The sequence below is a fragment of the Cornus florida genome, unplaced genomic scaffold, assembly GCF_030987335.1.
Source record: "Cornus florida cultivar Cherokee Brave unplaced genomic scaffold, ASM3098733v1 CherokeeBrave_3.0.0_Hap2_Chr04, whole genome shotgun sequence".
Classification (NCBI taxonomy): Eukaryota; Viridiplantae; Streptophyta; class Magnoliopsida; order Cornales; family Cornaceae; genus Cornus; species Cornus florida.
Genome location: NW_026775574.1, coordinates 78509357 through 78530034, shown reverse-complemented (window position 1 = coordinate 78530034; position 20678 = coordinate 78509357). Strand labels below are relative to the sequence as shown.

Here is a 20678-nt window from a genome sequence, read left to right as displayed (position 1 = left end):
TCCCTATCTTACCTTTAACAATATTACCAACAGCAATTACACAATCTGGTTGGTATTGAACACCTTATTCAGAACTATCTTGTGCATACTGATAATTTAATTTGGTATTTGCAAGGGGTATTACTGTAATTTCCTTATTTCTTTTTCGTAATTTTGTGATTCTCGGTGAGATATGGGGACAAAAAAAAAAAAAAGCAAATTACAATTTTATTCTTTATGTCTAATTGTTACTTATAAGCCAACTGCTTTTTGCACGCTCAGTCAATATTAATTCTAACCAAGAAAAGGCAGATAAGCATGTAATTTTTTATTTTTTATTTTGCCAACACTTGTGGTGAATTTTTTATTTTTTTATTTGCCAACACTTGTGGTGAATCTGATTGCCCATTTTAGGTACCAACAACACCAGTGTGCACTGTTGATCGGTATCATCTATTCATCTTGTGCAATCAAAGCTATTATCTTGTGTGTGCTGATCGGTAATTTAGTAATTTTATTGGGTGTTATTGTAATTGTAAGTTAAGATGAAAAATCCATTCAATAGAACAGTTGTCTTTTTCATTGTGTATTATTCTTAAGAGAAAAGAAAAGCCAGCATCAAAAAAATGATATCCAGCTACTAACCAATATTTAGATCCTCTATTGTAACCAATCCTTTTTGCACGGTGCGGAAATTTTTTTAACGTGCTTCAATTTATTTTTAACACATCTGTTTTATATTTCAACAATTTTATTCTAAAATTCAATAGATGTATTGAAATAATATTGAAGTACGTTTTAACTTCCTTAAAATCTCTTTTTTAACATCATTATTTTTCGTTTCAACACACTTGAATTCTATTTTATAACACATTTAGTCTATATATTGAAATTGTATTAAAATATAAAACAAATATGTTAAAACATAATTTAGATATATAAAGAGACATCACAATACGTGACAGCAAAGGATCCGAACTTCAAAAAATGAGCCTTCGTCAACATGGATGTGCTACCGACAGTGACGAGTAGTTAGTTCCAAATGCATCAGTTATCACTCACACAAGTTGGTGCAGATCCATTTATTTCCACTTAACACAAGTTGATGAAATGAAATTACTCCAGTCTAAAGCAATTTGTCCAAAAAATTCAAGGCAGATTAATGCAGCTCATTCAAGATTCACTGATGATTGTTAACGTATAGAGGACCCACTTTTTGCTTTTGAGATTCACTGATTCAATCCATCCACCTGCTTAATTTCAGACCACCTATAAAAATATTAACATTAGTTTTGTGTAACATTACAGTAAAAAGATAACAGCATGAAGGTGATCGAGTAAAAAAATATTTAGTGGACGAATCACGTCTTAGAACAAAATAAATAAATAAATACAATAAAAGATATTTAATTTCAATAATCTTGATCTCTTTAGCATTGTGATGCCCAAAGTTGGTTGGTTAGGTGAGTTGCCTTTGCAAAAGGACAAAAGCAGAATTTAAAGCATCAGGGGATGGGTGAAAAGGTAATTGAAATTTAATTGTCCCTTTTGTTAAATATCAAAGTCTGCCACCTTCAAGAACCCCACAAACAAGACCACCAAAATTCAGTAGTTCCACCTTTCGTATTCAAAATAATTAATTATTTCTAGTTTTAATACACTTAAATCATATTTTAACACATTTTCTCTATATATTGAAATTGTGTTAAAATATAAAACAAATATGTTGAAATATGATTATATATACATAATATAAAAAGACATCACAGTACGTGACAGTAAAGGACTACCACGATAGAGGATACGAACTCGAGAAAGTGAGGCTGCGTCAACATGGGTGTACTGCCGACGATCGCTAGTTATAAGTACTCAGCAGTTCCAAAGGCATCTATTTCCACTCACACAAGTTGGTCCAAATCCATTTATTTTCACCAAGACAAGTTATTGAAATGAAATTAGTCCAGTCTAAATTAATTTGTCCAAACAATTCAAGGCAGATTAATGCAGCTAGTTCAAGATTGTCCAAAGCATTGTTAACTCATAGAGGATCCAATTTTTGCTTTTGAGAGTCACTGATTCAATCTACCTGCATAATTAATGCACACCCATAAAACTATTAACATTAGTTTTGTGTAACATTACAATAAAAAGATAACCGCATGGGGGTGATCCAGTAAAAAAATATTTAGTGGACCAATAGTAAATTCCCGTCTTAGAACAAAAAATAAAAAATAAGTCAAAAAAATACAATAAAAGATAATTAGGTGAATTGCCTTTGCAAAAGGACAAAAGCAGAATTTAAAGATGGTGAAAAGGATATTGAAATTTAAGATTATGTATGCATTCATGTTTTAAACACATCAGGGTTTCAGCTTATGTGATTTGATCTTTAAAAATCCTTCTTACTGATCATTTGTCAATGAAGTTATCTCTTCTGTGATGAAGCTGTGAGAGTTTGCAGGGTCCAAACAAGGGTGCTTAGAACAGGGGGAGTGCTTATGAGCACTGTGTTGAGCTAGTTTGTGTGTAGAGCTGTGAAAGTTAATGTTTCAATTTGTACAAGGGGAGACCTTGGCCGAGTGGAACGAGAGGCGGCCATGATTTCTATTCTCATTTGGTTGGTTTTTCTCATAGTGTAATATTTCTTGACTAGATATTTTTAATATATAAAAATTGAATCTTTGAAAGAAAATGAGAGATTTGAGTTAAACTAAATCGAATTCCTTTTAAAGTCACAAATTAGTGGAGCTTATATTGACTGAGGCTAAAAACCAAAGTTTTTTCCTACTGAGAGAGTTTTTCTTGTAACTCTTGTGTAATTGTGGTTTGGTTATTAGAGTATTTTAATGTCTAAATATTGAATCTTTGAATGAAAATATCTTTATCAAAGGAACTCGAATAAGTTTAACAAATATTCAATCTTTATACAATAAAATGATCTAATAGCTTCAAAGTTCCCTTGATTAAGGTTTGTGAAATTATTCATGATTTCATTAATCAAACACTTTCTATGACTTCAAAAAACTCGGAAAAAGTTTATTCTTCATTTTTTTTCCAATTTGTATTTCTTTGCTTCCTAAATCTCTTACAAGCATCTATAAATATATTTTTCTGCCACTGCCTTCAAAATATATCATTTTGTAATCTGACAAAAAAACTGTAAATGATACTCATTTTTTTATTATTAGTGCAAACAACAATTTTAAAACAGCATTGGTTTGGATTCAAGGCTACAATATTTATAATCACCAGCAAATCACATGTGCAGCTTAAACAGAACTAGAACTTAATATCTCAAGATAATAACTGCAAGATCATCAACTCATCTAAAGTAAAAAATAAAAATAATAATAATAATCACCAGTTGTTCGTTCTTAAAATTTGTTTGCTTCCCAATTTTTATTATTTCCCTCTCACCAAATCTTTTATTCCACGGAAAGAATCCCACCCATGACCAAATATTTACTGAAAATAAGATAGTTCGACTATTTAGACTAATAGAAAAAGTTCACACATCCTTTTCCTTTTTTACTTTACATATGCTTGTATATAACTATATTTTCAAATTAATTACTTGATTTGAAAATAGTTTCATAATTATAACATTGTTAATATCAAAGTATGCCACCTCCAAGAAACAAAACAAAACCGCCAAAATTCAAAAGTTCCTCGTTTCGTATTCAAAATAATTAATTTTGTCTGCAACCAAGCAAGAGTGTTTAATTAATGACAACTAAGTTTTCCTACCAATTCAATCAAACAATAGGGGTACGAGAGCTAAAATCCACCAGATTCAAAGATTATTTTTCTTTCGTTGAAAAGTACTAATTTTCAAATTTATTGGCAATGAGTATACATACCCCTGAATGTTGCATTATGAAATTTCAACCCCCAACTACATTGTAGAATAAACTGCCCAGGGTGAGACTCCATTGATAAATCATTTACTCCATTTTTTAGGTGAGCGAAAGCTAACACAACAAATACAAAATTTTAAGTTGAAGATACAATTTTTACTACCGTTTCAGTTTTAGATTCTCAAGAAGAATCAAGTTTTTCAAACGTGTTTGGAAGGATTAGGTGTGTTCCGTTACATGAAATTAAAATTAATAAAATTTGAGAAAAATAATTAAAAAAATTGAACCATCGATTTGAAGCTGTCATCTTGTTCATGTTAAATGATAGTAAAAATTTAAGAGATGAAAAACTGTAATGTTGTGATATATATATGTATATATATATAATTAATGTTAAAAGAAATAAGGCAAGTGGGCCCCACCCATGTTATAAACACACAAAAGGCCATAAGGCCATTACACGAGTCAACCTTTCTCTCTCTCTCTTGCTGTAACCAGACTGCTCTCGGCAATTTCCATTTTTTTTTTCTTTTTGCAACTTCAAACCTTGATCTTGCTTTTTCTTTTGGGAATTTGGTAGAACATTGTGAAGCAAAGTTGTTGAGCTCTTCGAGGCCGTTAATTTGATAGGAGCCAATCATCATTTGGTGCACTCTAGGGAGTTCAAAATTCTAGGGTTCTTGGGCTCAAATTGGGGGTTTTCATCAATTTGAGGTAAGGGTGTTCTAATCTACAATTTCTTGGCCTTTGGTGAATTTTTCCCCTTAAATTTGATTCTAAGCATGCTAAATTTTAATTACTTAGCTTCTTGTTGTTGTAGTTCTTTGTAATTACAATAATAATTGTGCTCCTTGTATTATTTGAGTTCATATACATGTCTATTTTCATTACTGTAAATGAGCATGCTTAGTGTTTGATGTGTTGTATGTTCCATGATTATTTATTTATTTATTGTCTTGAAGAAAAATGGATGCTATGGTTATAAATAAATAAATAAATAAAGGAAAGGAATGTTTATAAATTTTCATTAAATTGTGATGATGATGTAAATGGAAATGTGTGAAAACATATAGTTAAATTAATGATTTGAAGTATGAAACATTCATGCATCCATTGGGAAAGAAAAAGGGGGAAAAATAATTGCTAGAACAAATAAAATTATTTTGGGGAAAATATTTTCTAAAAGTGTTGCGAAAATCGGACACCTAGGAGGCGCCTAATGGTCCGTGATGTTGGTGTAGTCTAGAAGGGAATGTAGTTGAGTTAACTAGGCCGGATGCGACGCCTTGGAGGTGCCTTGTGGTCGTATATAGTTAACCAACCTTCCTTTCGTGACGCCATGGAGGTGCCTTGGGTCGGACTACACTAACGGTTTGGTTGTTGAAACGGAATTGTTTCGAAAATGGGGAGTGACATTTGCATAACATTGCACTTCATGACATCGTGGTAAATTTGTGATTGGTTGATATTTGTTATATATTTGTTATTGTGGTTGAGAATGTGCGTTTCCCAATAGCATGATCCCGTTCACTTTTTATCTATTCATTGCATGGATTCACGGGGATATTAGAAGTGTGTCTTAGACACTTCCTACTGAGCTTATGCTCACCCCCTTATTTTTAACATTTTTTCAGAATATGTAAAAGAGGTGGCGGACGACGGTCCACCACAGGTTTAGAAGAGCTTGAAGACCCATTCTATTTTGTTATCTTTTGTATTAGACTCTAATATTTTGTAAATGTAATATTAACTACCTTGTGACACTTTAGTTTAATTAGTATAATGTTCTAAGTTATGGACTTTTAATTCTAGCTACATTTTATGGACTGTAATTTGATGTAACTTAAGTGGGTTCCATGTTTGGATGAGATGGAGGAACGGGACTTTTATATGTATGTAACCATTTTGGGAAATGTAGTATAATATTTGAATTGTGCGTTGGGACATGATAAGTTAAATTTAAGGCCCAGTGAGGCCATTACATTTATTTTTGTATTTCTACAGATTGTTGAGGGACATTTTCTGCGGAAGTCATGCCGAAATTTTTATAGATTTTTTTTATTATTTTGGTATTTATTCGAGTCGTTACAAATTTGGTATTAGAGCGATGGTTCGAATACCATTAGGACGATGGGTAGAGGCCTACCTAGGATTGCATGGGGAGTTGAGTGATTTGCTTACTTGTTTAATTGCTTACGTGATTAGTGTTAAGGTGTTTAATTATTTGAAAGGCATGCTTAATTGTTTAAATGCTTATATCATTATGTGTTAAATGGTTAATGTTGTTGTATATTATTATGATTATGTTTATCCTTAGTTGGGTATTTTGGAAGTATGGAAGGTGTTTATGTGTTTCTATTCTTGTCAAGTCAATCGTGTGAGGACTCCATTCTCGTGCGTATTTTAGTGTCATCGTAATTGATCCGTTTCCTTTTCTTATAGCTTCATGGCAACACGAAGGGATCCCGGGGAAAGTTCTAGCTCCAATCCCGTGGAAAGGGATCAAGAGCAAGTTGAGGAAGATATCTTATTGCGTGATTTGGTCCCACCAAGAGAGGGACAAGCGAGGGGGACCGTTGACCCACCTTTTCAGATAAATAGGGAGCAGTTGAGGTTAGCCGTTCAGGAGGCTATTTTTTATGCATATCGACCGACAGGTGCGTCATCGTCACAGTTTGTGCCACCACCGACACCACCACCACCACCTCCAAAGAAAAATGAGTTAGATGATACTCTTTACCGCATTGCAAAGTTTGTGAAATTGATGCCAACTTTGTTTGAGGGCGGTCCAGATCCGCTTGTTGCGGATAGTTTCATGGATAGGGTGGAGAAGCATATTAATGCCATGAATTTGGCAACGAACAAGTTGAAGATTACATTGGCTACTTACAATTTTGTGGGCAATGCTAAGATTTGGTGGAAAACCGTTTCTCACACCCATAATCTGGATACTATGACATATGCTACATTTAAGAAGTTGTATTATGAGAAGTACTTTCCAGCGCCTAAGCGGAGGGAACTAAAGAAGGAGTTTGATGGGTTAAAGCAAGGAAGTATGACAGTTACAGAGTATGAAAACAAGTTTACATCACTTTTGAGGTTTGCACCGGGAATTGCTAATGATGAAGAAAGAAAGATAGAGAAATTTGTTGATGGCCTTGATCTTACCATTAGGCCAATTATAGCTGCTTCAAAACCGACAGAGTATGCAAAAGCAGTGCGAAAGGCTTTAGTGGTTGAGGCTGAGAGCAAGGACAACAAAGCTATCAGGGAGTCCTACAAGCACAACAGGGGTATGAGTACTTTCTCCGAAGGTCAATCAAGTAAGAAGCAGAAGCATGAGAAGTCAAGGTTCAGGGGACAGCAGCCAGTCAGATCTGCACCCATAGCTTCAGTGTCCATGGGGTCTTCTAGACCGAATGTTACTTGTTTCAGATACGGGCAGTTGGGACATTACAAGTCCCAATGCACTCAGACACATGTAGCTCAGATGATTTGTTTCAAGTGTGGGCAGCTAGGGCATCACAAGTCCCAGTGTACTCAGATTCAGGTGGAGTCTGGTGGATGTTTCGGGTGTGGCCAGCAGGGCCATAGGGTGAAAGATTGTCCACAGCGGTGGTTTGGGCAAAAGTGGAGGTTCATAGCAGAGGTAGATGCAGTCTGCCACAGTTCAGTCAGGGTTTCGACCACCACCACCACCTCAGCCGTCTCAACCAACTATGTCAGCCCAGAGTTCTCGACCTGGTAGGGGAGCTTCTTCGAGTGCACCTACTCAGCAGTCTGGTTATCAGGCAGGTAGTTCTCAGGGGCAGAGGACCCAGGGTCGCGTGTTTGCACTCACTCCAGCCGAGTCACCATCCAGTCCTTCAGTTGTCAGGGGTATGTTTCTTGTGTCCCATTCTTGGGCTCGTGTATTATTTGATTCCAGTGCTTCTTATTCATTCATTGCTTCATCATTTGCACGGGCATTGGGTTTAGAGGTCAGTCAGTTAGACAGACCACTTTGTGTTGACACGCCTATCAGGGGTTCAGTTGCTCTTAGTAGAGTTTGTAGGAGTTGTTGCATCACAATTGCCGGACGTGTTCTTGAGTTCGATCTCATCCTTCTCGAGATGACGGGATTTGACGTCATTCTTGGGATGGACTGGTTGTCATCCTTCAGAGCTGTCATTGATTGTTTCAGGGGCAGAGTTTTAGTGTGTACCCCAAATGGGGATTGTTTCTGTTTTGTGGGAGATCGGTGTGATCCTCTCACTCATTCATTTTATGGTGTTAGGGGTCGAGATCGGCAGACATTTTTCTTGGCTAGTCTTTTCGCCGATGATGACATTGAGTTTTGTGGGGTTGATTATCCAGCGGTTGTGCGTGATTTTCTGGATGTGTTTCCGGAGGACTTGACTGAGTTGCCTCCACACCGAGAGGTGAAATTTGCTATTGATTTGATGCCTGGTACCGCGCCAATCTCTATGGCACCGTATCGTATGGCACCGATTGAATTAGAAGAATTGAAGAAGCAATATGATGATTTGAGGATGAAAGGCTTTATCCTACCGAGTGTGTCACCGTTGGGTGCATCAGTCTTGTTCGCTAAGAAGAAAGATGGTTCTTTGAGGTTGTGCATTGATTACCGAAAGTTGAATCATGCTACCATCAAGAACAAGTATCCTTTACCAAGGATAGATGATTTATTTGATCAGTTGAGGGGAGCCAGTTGTTTTTCAAAGATTGACTTGAGGTCAGGCTATTATCAGTTACGGGTTAGAGAGGAGGATATTCCAAAGACCGCGTTTCGTACGCGGTATGGACATTACGAGTTTCTTGTTATGCCTTTTGGTTTAACCAATGCGCCGGCAGCATTCATGGATTTAATGAACCGTGTCTTCCACGATTAATTGGATCAGTTTGTGGTAGTTTTCGTGGATGATACTCTTGTGTATTCACAGACTCTAGAGGAGCACGAGGTCCATTTGGGTATAGTGTTGTAGATTCTACGGGAGCACCGTTTGTACGCCAAGTATGAAAAGTGTGAGTTTTGGCTACAAGAGGTGAAATTTTTGGGACATGTTGTCTTGGAAGGTGGGGTTTCAGTTGATCCTTCAAAAATAGAGGCAGTTTTGAGTTGGGAGCAACCCAAGAATGTCTTTGAGATCCGGAGTTTCCTTGGCCTAGCAGGTTATTATCGGAGATTTGTGAAGGATTTTTCCCGTTTGGCAACTCCTATGACCAGATTGACCAGGAAAGGGATCAAGTTTGCATGGAATGAGGCCTGTAAGTCATCCTTTCAAGAGTTGAAAACAAGGTTGACTACGGCTCCGGTGTTGGTGATACCTGAGCGTGGCTTAGGTTATGTGATCTATTGTGACGCCTCACATGATGGTTTGGGTTGTGTACTGATGCAAGATAATAGAGTAGTGGCTTATGGGTCTCGACAGTTGAAGACTCACGAGTTTAACTACCCTACTCATGACTTAGAGTTAGCGGCAGTTGTATTTGCTTTGAAGTGTTGGAGACACTATTTGTATGGTGAGAGATTTGAGGTGTTCTCAGACCACAAGAGTCTCAAGTACCTGTTCTCCCAAAAGGACTTGAACAACAGATAGAGGCGATGGGTTGAATTCTTAGAAGAGTATAACTTTGATTTGCAGTATCATCCTGGCAAGGCACATGTGGTAGCTGATGCTTTAAGCCGGAAATCTCATGGGACTTTGGCTAGTTTAGCCATTCGGAAATGGAAGAAGCTGGAAAATTTGGTTAAAATGGGATTGTATTGTTTTGATGATGATGATGATGGCAGTGAGTCAGCATTCTTGTTTAGTCTCGTGGCTCAACCTACTCTTGTTAGACAGGTGATTGAGTCACAGAGACAGGATTCAGATTTTGATGCCATTTACACTTTGATCTCCAGTGGCGAGATCGTGAAGGATTGGACCTTACATGTAGATGGAGGTCTACGGTTTAAGGGTTTGTTGGTTGTTCCTACAGTTTGTCGTGATGACGTCTTACGGGAGTTTCATACTTCCCGCTTTACAATTCATCCGGGTGGTACCAAAATGTATCACAGTTTGAGACGTCAGTATTGGTGGAATGGAATGAAGAATGATGTTGCACAGTTTGTAGCTAAGTGCCTTACCTGTCAGCAGGTGAAGGCCGAGCACCAGAGACCAGCTGGTTTATTGCAGCCGTTGCCGGTAGCGCAGTGGAAATGGGAGGAGATTGCAATGGATTTTGTGATAGGTCTTCCTAGGTCACGGAGGGGAAATGAAGCTGTATGGGTCATTATTGATAGATTAACCAAGACGGTTCACTTCTTGCCTATTAAGGCAACAGATGACGTAGAGACACCCGGTGTACTTTATGTGAAAGAGATTGTGAGATTGCATGGAGTTCCAGTGGCTATTGTGTCGGATAGGGATGCTAAGTTCACCTCGAAGTTCTGGGAAGGACTTCAAGTAGCGTTTGGCTCAGCGTTGCACCTTAGTACTGCATTTCATCCACAGACGGACGGCCAGTCGGAGCGTACCATCCAGATCTTGGAGGATATGCTTCGAGCCTGTGTACTTGACTTGGGTAGTAGTTGGGAGGATCACCTTCCACTTATTGAGTTTGCCTACAACAACAGTTATCAGGCGAGTATTCAGATGGTTCCATTTGAGGCGTTGTATGGTAGACCTTGTAGGTCTCCTGTCTGTTGGACTGAGGTGGGTGAGACAGCCACCTTAGGACCCGACATTGTACTCGAGACTACCGAGAAGATTAAGCTAATCAGACAGAGATTGTTTACAGCTCAAAGCCGACAGAAGAGTTATGCAGATAGGCGGAGACGACCGCTATCCTTTGAGGTGGGAGACCACGTTTTTCTTCGGGTTTCGCCAAAGAAGGGGTTGATGAGGTTCGGGAAGAGTGGCAAGTTGTCGCCATGATTCATTGGACCTTTTGAGATCTTGGACCGTGTAGGAGAGGTTGCCTACTGATTAGCATTGCCACCGCAGATGGACAGGGTCCACAATGTTTTTCATGTATCGATGTTACGAAAGTATGAGCCGGATCCATCTTACATTTTGAGTTGGGTTGATGTGGACATTAATGAAGATGTTTCCTACGAGGAGGGACCAGTTCAGATTCTTGACACACAACAGAAGGTGTTGAGGAAAAAGACGATATCGTTGGTAAAGGTTCTTTGGAAGCATCATGGAGTTGAGGAGGCTACTTGGGAGCTCGAACAGGAGATTCACTCCAAGTATCCAGAGTTGTTTTCTCCCTCAGGTATGGCCTGATTTCGGGGACGAAATCTTTTAAAGTTGGGGAAAATGTAATGCTGTGATATATATGTATATATATATATATATACTTAATGTTAAAAGAAATAAGGCAAGTGGGCCCCACCCATGTTATAAACACACAAAAGGCCATAAGGCCATTACACGAGTCGACTTTTCTCTCTCTCTCTTGCTGTAACCAGACTGCTCTCGGCAGTTTCCATTTTTTTTTTCTTTTTGCAACTTCAAACCTTGATCTTGCTTTTTCCTTTGGGAATTTGGTAGAACATTGTGAAGCAAAGTTGTTGAGCTCTTTGAGGCCGTTAATTTGATAGGAGCCAATCATCATTTGGTACACTATAGGGAGTTCAAAATTCTAGGGTTCTTGGGCTCAAATTGGGGGTTTTCATCAATTTGAGGTAGGGGTGTTCTAATCTACAATTTCTTGGCCTTTGGTGAATTTTTCCCTTTAAATTTGATTCTAAGCATGCTAAATTTTAATTACTTAGCTTCTTGTTGTTGTAGTTCTTTGTAATTACAATGATAATTGTGCTCTTTGTGTTATTTGAGTTCATATACATGTCTATTTTCATTACGGTAAATGAGCATACTTAGTGTTTGATGTGTTGTATGTTCCATTTGATGTGTTGTATGTTCCATTTGATGTGTTATATGTTCCATGATTATTTATTTATTTATTGTCTTGAAGAAAAATGGATGCTGTGGTTATAAATAAATAAATAAATGAAGGAAAGGAATGTTTATAAATTTTCATTAAATTGTGATGATGATGTAAATGGAAATGTGTGAAAACATATAGTTAAATTAATGATTTGAAGCATGAAGCATTCATGCATCCATTGGGAAAGATAAAGGGGGAAAAATAATTGTTAGAACAAATAAAATTGTTTTGGGGAAAATATTTTCTAAAAGTGTTGCGAAAACCGGACACCTAGGAGGCGCCTAGTGGTCCGTGATGTTGGTGTAGTCTAGAAGGGAATGTAGTTGAGTTAACTAGGCTGGATGCGACGCCTTGGAGGTGCCTTGTGGTCGTATATAGTTAACCAACCTTCCTTTCGTGGCGCCATGGAGGTGCCTTGGGTCGGACTACACTAACGGTTTGGTTGTTGAAACGGAATTGTTTCGGAAATGGGGAGTGACATTTGCATAACATTGCACTTCATGACATCGTGGTAAATTTGTGATTGGTTGATATTTGTTATATACTTATTATTGTGGTTGAGAATGTGCGTTTCCCGATAACATGATCCTGTTCACTTTTTATCTATTCATTGCATGGATTCACGGGAACTTAAGAAGTGTGTCTTAGACACTTCCTACTGAGCTTATGCTCACCCCCTTATTTTTAATATTTTTTTCAGGATATGTAAAAGAGGTGGCGGACGACGGTCCACCACAGGTTTAGAAGAGCTTGAAGACCCATTCTATTTTGTTATATTTTGTATTAGACTCTAATATTTTGTAAATGTAATATTAACTACCTTGTGACACTTTAGTTTAATTAGTATAATGTTGTAAGTTATGGACTTTTAATTCTAGCTACATTTTATGGACTGTAATTTGATATAACTTAAGTGGGTTCCATGTTTGGATGAGATGGAGGAACGGGACTTTTATATGTATGTAACCATTTTGGGAATGTAGTATAATATTTGAATTGTGCGTTGGGACATGATAAGTTAGATTTAAGGCCCAGTGAGGCCATTGCATTTATTTTTGTATTTCTACATGTTGTTGAGGAACATTTTATACGGAAGTCATGCCGAAATTTTTATAGATTTTTATTATTATTTTGGTATTTATTCGAGTCGTTACAAAAACAATTGAATACACTAGTTGTCAAGGGGGAAGAAAATTCATGATAAAAAAATAATTAAAAAAAAAAAGAGGAAAGAAAAGTCAGTGTCAGAGGGGAGGCTGCTAATTGTCATCTTCAACTTTCTATCTAACTAACTGGCAAAATTCTTACTAATTCTCATCTTCAACTTGAAATAAATAAATAAATAAATACGAGCAAATAAAAGGCACTAATGGGACTAGACTTAAATTGTGTAGTATTCGATTTTTCTCTTCAATTTCATATAAATATATGACAGATTCATACTCTTGCTTTAAGCTGATTTTTCTCCTCTTTTTATTAACTTTCATACTCAGATTGGAGAGTTTGGCTGTTGAATTCTATTGTCTCTCTATTGGGAGAAATTAAGAAGATAAGAGAGAATGGCTGAGAGTGCAATAGCTTTTCAGCAAAATTCTTAATTGTATATGAATACCAATTTTTTTTTTTTTCTTTTTTCTTTTTTTGTTCTTTCACAAAATTCATGTTCTTAGTAATTTTATTATTAAAACATTTAGGACTTTTATTTATCAATGAGGTGAAATTAAAAATTCAAAGAAATTTCAAATATGTTTTTAAAAATCACAATATATATATATATATATATATATATATATATATCCACCTACACAAGGTGGTCCCAATCCGCTTATTTCCACCTACACAAGTTCGTCCCATCCATTTATTTCCACCTACACAAGTTGGTCCCCATCCATTTATTTCCACTGGCACAAGTTGATGATATAATTCAAAACACTGAATTTTTTTTTTTTTTTTTTTTTTTTTTTTTTTTTTTTGATAATGGCACATACTTGTCTCTGGAGATAAGAGGCTGATACCGCTAAGTCACTGACCCATTAATTATGTGATTGGCCTTACCATTTGATTAGAGGTTTGATTTCAAACCTATCATCATGTCGCCTTGATAGTGTTGTGCATGTTTGGTAATTCAGTAGGGTGTTATGTTTTGTTTGGATGGTATTTGGTTGTCGTAAAATATTTACGAATAAAAAAATATTAAAATTTAATTAAAAAAATATTAAAATTAAACTTTGACGCAAAATATAAAAATATATATATAAAAGAAAAATAAATATTTTACGTTGGAACTCAAGATGAAAAACAGTTGTTCTATGGGTGTTCTGCCGACACTCGCCGAGTACTCAGCAATTCCAATCTCTTAGTCCTAAGCAATGTTAAGCTATAGTGGCCCACTGTTTGTTTTTTGTGGTTCACGTGCTACTTCAATCTGCTTGTATAATTTTTTTATTGAAAAAAAACAAACAATATTTACATCATTATTATTCTCTTTGGAGAACTCGAACTCTAGTCAATCATTTTAGGAGGTAGAGGAATATTTTCTCACAGCCACCTATTTAGACAAATTTAATGCTTATCAAGAAATTAAAACCATGAAATTAGTCCCACTACTCTAAAACAATTGTCCAAACAATGTCTTGTCAAGATTGTCCAAAATTTATGTTAATTGAGTTATAGAAGGGCTCATTTTGTAATTACCACTACTACACTTCATCATTTAATTAAATACATGTCACCTCGGCGGCGGCGACCTTTTCCTATATATAGGATCTTTATATTGCATCTCTATACTATCTCTCTTAGTTCAAACACATCCTCGCTTTTTCTTTCACAAAGCTGTCTTTTATCATTGTTTGGCTCCCCACTGTCTTTCACACTCGGTGCCCTTTCCGCTTTTTATTCCAAACAAAGTTTTTCCACACAATTGACAAATTTTCTGAAATTTTACTTACTAAAATTCATACTAAGATTGGGGACTCTTGTAATCGATCTACTATTGTTCATCCTCTTGCTTTTTATTTCACAAAGCTGTCTTTTGTCATAGCTGTCTTTCAGAGTCGGTGCCCTTTCCACTTCTTATTCCAAACATAGTTTTCCCACACAATTGGGAAATTATCTGAAATTCCTTCTCAATCGATCTTTTGTTCTCTTGATAGAAATCAAGAAGATCAAAGAGAATGGCTGAGATTGCAGTAGAATTTCTACTCAATCACTTGACCAACTTCATTCAACAAGAGTCAAGCCTCTTGGGAGGAATAAGGGAAGAAGCTGAGTCCCTCAGATATGAATTGGAGCACATGAAGGATTTCCTCAAAGAAGCTGATGCAAATGAATTCAATAACTCAGAGCTCCAAGTATGGGTTAAACAAGTACGTGATGTTGCCCATGACATGGAAGATGTTCTTGATGAATTCATGCTCCACATCGCACACTATCATGGGGATGGATTCTATGGTTTTCTTTGTAATATTTGCTCTTTGATTAAGAAATTGATAGCTCGCCATCAAATTGCATCTGAGATAGGCAAAATAAAATCCAGAGTCAACAATATACATCAAAGCTACCGACAAAGACTCAGCATCTCTGAGCATGGATCAAGCTCCACCGTTGACAACAACCCAAGGTATGATCGTCGAGGTGATGCACTTCTAGTGGAAGAGGCTGAGCTTGTTGGCATGGATGGGCCCAAGAAACAGCTGATTGGGTGGCTTCTGGAGGACAGTCCAAGACTCAAAGTTGTTTCGGTGGTAGGGATGGGGGGTATGGGAAAAACCAACCTAGTAAAGAAAGTCTATGATGATGTGGAGGTGAAGAATCGTTTCCAATGTCATGCTTGGATCACTGTTTCTCAATCATTTGATCTCAGAGAGCTTCTCAAAGATGTAATGCGAAGACTCTTCGATGAAGCCAAGCAACCTGCCCCTCAAAGATTGGAAACCATGGGCATCAATAACTTGAAAGCGGAAATCAAAGATTTCCTTCGATAGAGAAGGTACGTGCTTATTTTAGATAATGTATGGCAAATAGATACATGGAATGCTTTTAAATATGCATTCCCTGACAACGATAGTGGCAGCCGAATACTGCTTACGACCCGCATTGTTGATGTAGCTTCTACTGATCACATCTATACTATGGAACCATTGTCCTCAGAAGAGTCTTTGACTCTGTTCTGTAGGAAGACATTCCGAGGCAACCACTGCCCTCAATATTTAGAGAAACTCTCACAAAGTATCTTAGAAAAGTGTGAGGGCTTGCCACTTGCAATTGTGGCAATTAGTGGTGTTTGGGCTACGAAAGACAGAAATACATCCCATGAATGGGAATTGTTTCACCGTAGCCTCGGCGCTCAGTTAGAAGGCCACGGCAAACTTGAGAGTGAAAAAGATACTCTCTCTCAGTTATTATGATTTGCCTTACTATCTAAAAATATGCTTCTTGTACTTGGGTTTATTCCCTGAGGATTACGTGATTGAGCGTATGAGACTGATTCGACTGTGGATCACAAAAGGATTTGATAAGGATAAAAATAATAGGCAGCTCAAAGTCAAAAGAGAAATAAGATAAGGGTAAGGGATTTATCTTACCCAAAATCTCCATGCAATAATAATACCACATGTAACCAGAGTTACCATTCCTGTAAGAAGGGAACGATATCATCTTGGATCAGGGAGAATCTCGCTTGAAAAACTACTACCATTAATGCTTCTATAAAAGAAAGGATCAGTCAACCTAAAAAGGTACGCCATAAATTTCATACTGAATCCTTATCGGATATTTAATCGTCGAGTACTAACTTGACCGTCGGAGTGCACCCGGCCGGCACCACGCCGGTCATCACTTCTCTTGTCTTGCAGGAATTGTCACAGACTCCGGAACGTGTAGATTTTTGGCATCAACAGTTGGCGCCGTCTGTGTGAACGTATATTAGTCCCAACAAATTATGGTTCGTATAAGGGAAATCTACGACAAAACTTAAAAGCAATTCAGTCCCTTTACAATCTGGCTTTCTCTAAAAGAAAGAGAACAGTTCATGGATTGCATGGCCAAAACTAAGGGTACAATTGCTCAATCCGGTAAAATTGCTAGAAAGTCCCACCCGACCGCTAACAGTTGTTTCATCATCGCTGTTAACCGGGTAAGTTTCATGCATTACGCGTATATCAAAATATATGTGTACACTTCCTCACATGATTTAAAGAGAAACAATTTTTTATGTGTTTCCAATTGTCTGCAAAATATTGTTCATCTACATAATGATGTAGTTCACCTGGGGACCCTCCGATAAAATACTACGCTTTGAGGTATTGTTCACAAAAAAAAAAAAAAAAAAGTGTGGGTACTGTTCACAGGGTGTAGAAAAAAAAATTATTTTGTGAGTACTATTCACATGAATAGTACCCGCGGGTACTGTTCACAGGGTGTAGGAAAAAAATTATTTTGTAAGTACTATTCACATTAATAGTACCTGCGGGTACTGTTCGCAGGGTTTAAAAAAAAAAAAAATTTCTTATTCTAGAGAACAATCATTAGCTCCATTGATGATTTTGGTCCTATGATGCTCAATGATAAGTTTTTGTCTTAATTGTACCTATTCTGATATATATAAATATGTATATATATTATCCGTTCAAACTGGACATCTGTTCTTTTATTTTTGCTTTGCTAACTTTGCAAATAGAAAGAGAACATTAGTGTTCCTTGTACGCGAGAGGCAAGCTTGGGAATGGGGGCAGAAAGTTAACCTCTCTTATTAAAGATATGAGTTCATGAAACTCTGGAAAATCAGTTACTCACAAGGATGAACCTCCCATATTAAAAGGATAAGTTCATGAAGCTCGTAATTGCCATTCCCCGTATTATAAGGGATTCATATAAAAGCGCCCCGTACTATAAGGGCTTGAATTGAATGAAGCTCGTAATTGTTGTTCTCCGTATTAAAAGGGGTCGAAATCAACTTGTAAAATATACTTCCCTTTTTAAAGGGCGAGCTGAGTGAAGCTCGTAAAATATATTTTCCTTTTTAAAGGGCGAGTTGAATGAAACTCGTAATTACCATCCCCGTATTATAAGGGATTGATATAAAAGTGCCCCGTACTATAAGGGCCCGAGCTGAATAAAGCTCGTAATTGTTGTCCTCCGTATTAAAAGGGGTTGAAATCAACTTGTCAAATATACTTCCCTTTTTAAAGGGCGAGCTGAGTGAAACTCGTAAAATATATTTTCCTTTTTAAAGGATGAGCTGAGTAAAGCTAGTAAATATACATCTTTTTTTTAAAAGGTAAGCTCATTCAGCTTAAAGAAAGCCTACTCCCTCAACTCATGAAGTTCAGACAAATCTTAAGAGATCAACCAAAAAAGGTCGCCTAACAAGGGTTAACTTAAAAAGAGATTGATTTATGCCAAAGAGACATCACTCAAAAAAACACTTTTGACATTCTCGATACTTGACAAGCAAGCACGAGAATGGGGGGCAACTGATAAGGATAAAAATAATAGGCAGCTCAAAGTCAAAAGAGAAATAAGATAAGGGTAAGGGATTTATCTTACCCAAAATCTCCATGCAATAATAATACCACATGTAACCAGAGTTACCATTCCTGTAAGAAGGGAACGATATCATCTTGGATCAGGGAGAATCTCGCTTGAAAAACTACTACCATTAATGCTTCTATAAAAGAAAGGATCAGTCAACCTAAAAAGGTACGCCATAAATTTCATATTGAATCCTTATCGGATATTTAATCGTCGAGTACTAACTTGACCGTCGGAGTGCACCCGGCCGGCACCACGCCGGTCATCACTTCTCTTGTCTTGCAGGAATTGTCACAGACTCCGGAACGTGTAGATTTTTGGCATCAACAGGATTTGTGAAAGATATTTCGGGAATGACAATGGAAGAAGTTGCTGAAGGCTATCTCAACGAGCTTATTAATAGAAGCTTGGTCCAATCAATATACCTTGGGGAACTTGCAGCATACAAATCGTTTTCCTCAACTCCGTTCATTACTCATGTTTGGGTGGAAAAACCTATATCCAAGTCGTTGAATCCTATAGTATTCATTGGTGGGGTTACGTTGTTAAAGGTTTTGGATCTGAGGGGTGCTTCTTTGGAGATACTTCTAGATGAAGTTGGCAAACTATTTCATCTCAGGTATTTAAGCTTGAGGAAAACAAGGGTTATAACACTTCCGAAATCCATAGGTAAACTTGAAAACCTTGAAACTTTGGATCTCAAAAACATCTATGTAACTGAGTTGCCTGTTCAGACCTTAAAGCTCCAGCGTCTTCGTCATCTCTTGGTGTACCGTGACTTTAAAGCAATAGTGGGAATAGAAGGTTTGTCTTCCTTACAAAAACTGTGTTATATTGAAGCCAACCGTGAGAATGGTAGAATTGTAATGGGAGAGCTAGGGAGACTGACCCAGCTGAGGAGATTGGGGATTAGGGAGTTGAGAAGGGAGGATGGGAAGGATTTGTGCTCCTCTTTTGAAAAGCTGAGTAACCTTCAATCATTGAACGTTTTTTCTGTAAAAGAGGAGCAGATTGTTGATTTTTTAACACTTGTCCTCTCCTCCTGGGTCTCTTCAACGGCTCTATTTGTGGGGACGTTTAGAAAATTTGCCGCATTGGATAACTTCTCTTCATAACCTGGTGAGATTGCGGCTTGCGTACAGCAAGTTAAGGGATGATCCATTGCAATCCCTTCAAGAAATTGCGTATAGCAACTTCTCTATTTCTGATAGAAATTTTACTTTTTGAGGCTTACCAAGGGGAGGAATTGTTTATCGAAGCGACAGGGTTTCAGAAGCTTAAGATATTAAAGCTTTACCACTTAGAAGGATTGAGGAGGGTGAGAATGGAGAAGGGATCATTGCCTCATCTTGAAAAGCTGATTATTAGGAACTGTAAGTTGGTGGAAGAGGTACCCACACCCACTGGCATTCAACAAATATTTATCAGATAAATTGAAAATGACACTGGATCGAGACAAACAGGGTGGGGATTATTGGAAAATAGCACACATCCTCAACATTCATATATCTTGAACTTTCCTGGATAGTCGTTGGGAAGGAGATTCTGTAGAGAGAGAGATGGAGAAGAGTCCTTGCAAAGTTGAGATCATTAGTATTGATCAGGTCACCTAATATTTGCTTTTATTTTATTTTTATAGGATAACTGATTTGTTTTTTCTTTGTTTTTCTTTTTTCTTTTTTTAATATATTATGTTATTTTATTTTTATAGGATAACTGATTCGGAGTATTCCTGGAAGGCAGTTGGGAAGGAAATTATATAGAGAGAGAAATGGAGAAGAGTCCTTGCAAACTTCTTGTTGAGATCATCACTATCTAATGTTTTTATTTTATTTTTATGATTAAGTTGTTGTATATTGTGTTACATTATACAATTTATTATGTTTGGAGGAGAGTAGTACAAGCAACAGCATTTCATTTATTGTGTTTTTGGAAAATGCAAAGTTGTTGTTGAGATCATCACCTACTGTTCTGAGTTTATATTTATTCATTGTTAATTTTTATGTAATGCATTTCATTTTATAGAGACAATGTATAAAAAAAGTCAAATTCAAGAACTTGGACTCCAACAATACTAATAAGGTTGTCCAATTGTGTAATCTGGATAAATAAAATGTTGAACAATTTAATAGAAGGTTGCAGTTTTTGTCTTTGATGTTTGCTATTTAAGGTAAGGTAGTGTTTCGAGGAGCCCTTCAAGGAGGCACTTTGTTACCGAACAAGCAACGTTGGAGTAAAACGAAGAAAAAAAAAAACAGGTTCGAACATTGGAGTACATGGAGCGATTGAATAGTCAAGTTTAAAAACTACTGAAAATTAATTCAAAATTCAAACAATCCAATTCGGGTGGAGTTCACAAGACCCTTAAGATAT

The 20678-nt window shown here is 37.0% G+C and overlaps 1 protein-coding gene across 1 annotated transcript; it reads left to right on the top strand.

Annotated features, from left to right (window-relative positions):
* The first annotated feature begins 6282 nt into the window (after positions 1 to 6282).
* Positions 6283 to 12822, top strand: LOC132305159 (uncharacterized). Its single transcript, XM_059802838.1, has 2 exons — positions 6283 to 7715; positions 12475 to 12822. The coding sequence occupies exon 1, from the start codon at positions 6283 to 6285 to the stop codon at positions 7582 to 7584; it is 1302 nt and encodes a 433-aa protein (XP_059658821.1). The 3' UTR covers positions 7585 to 7715; positions 12475 to 12822.
* Positions 12823 to 20678: the final 7856 nt, after the last annotated feature.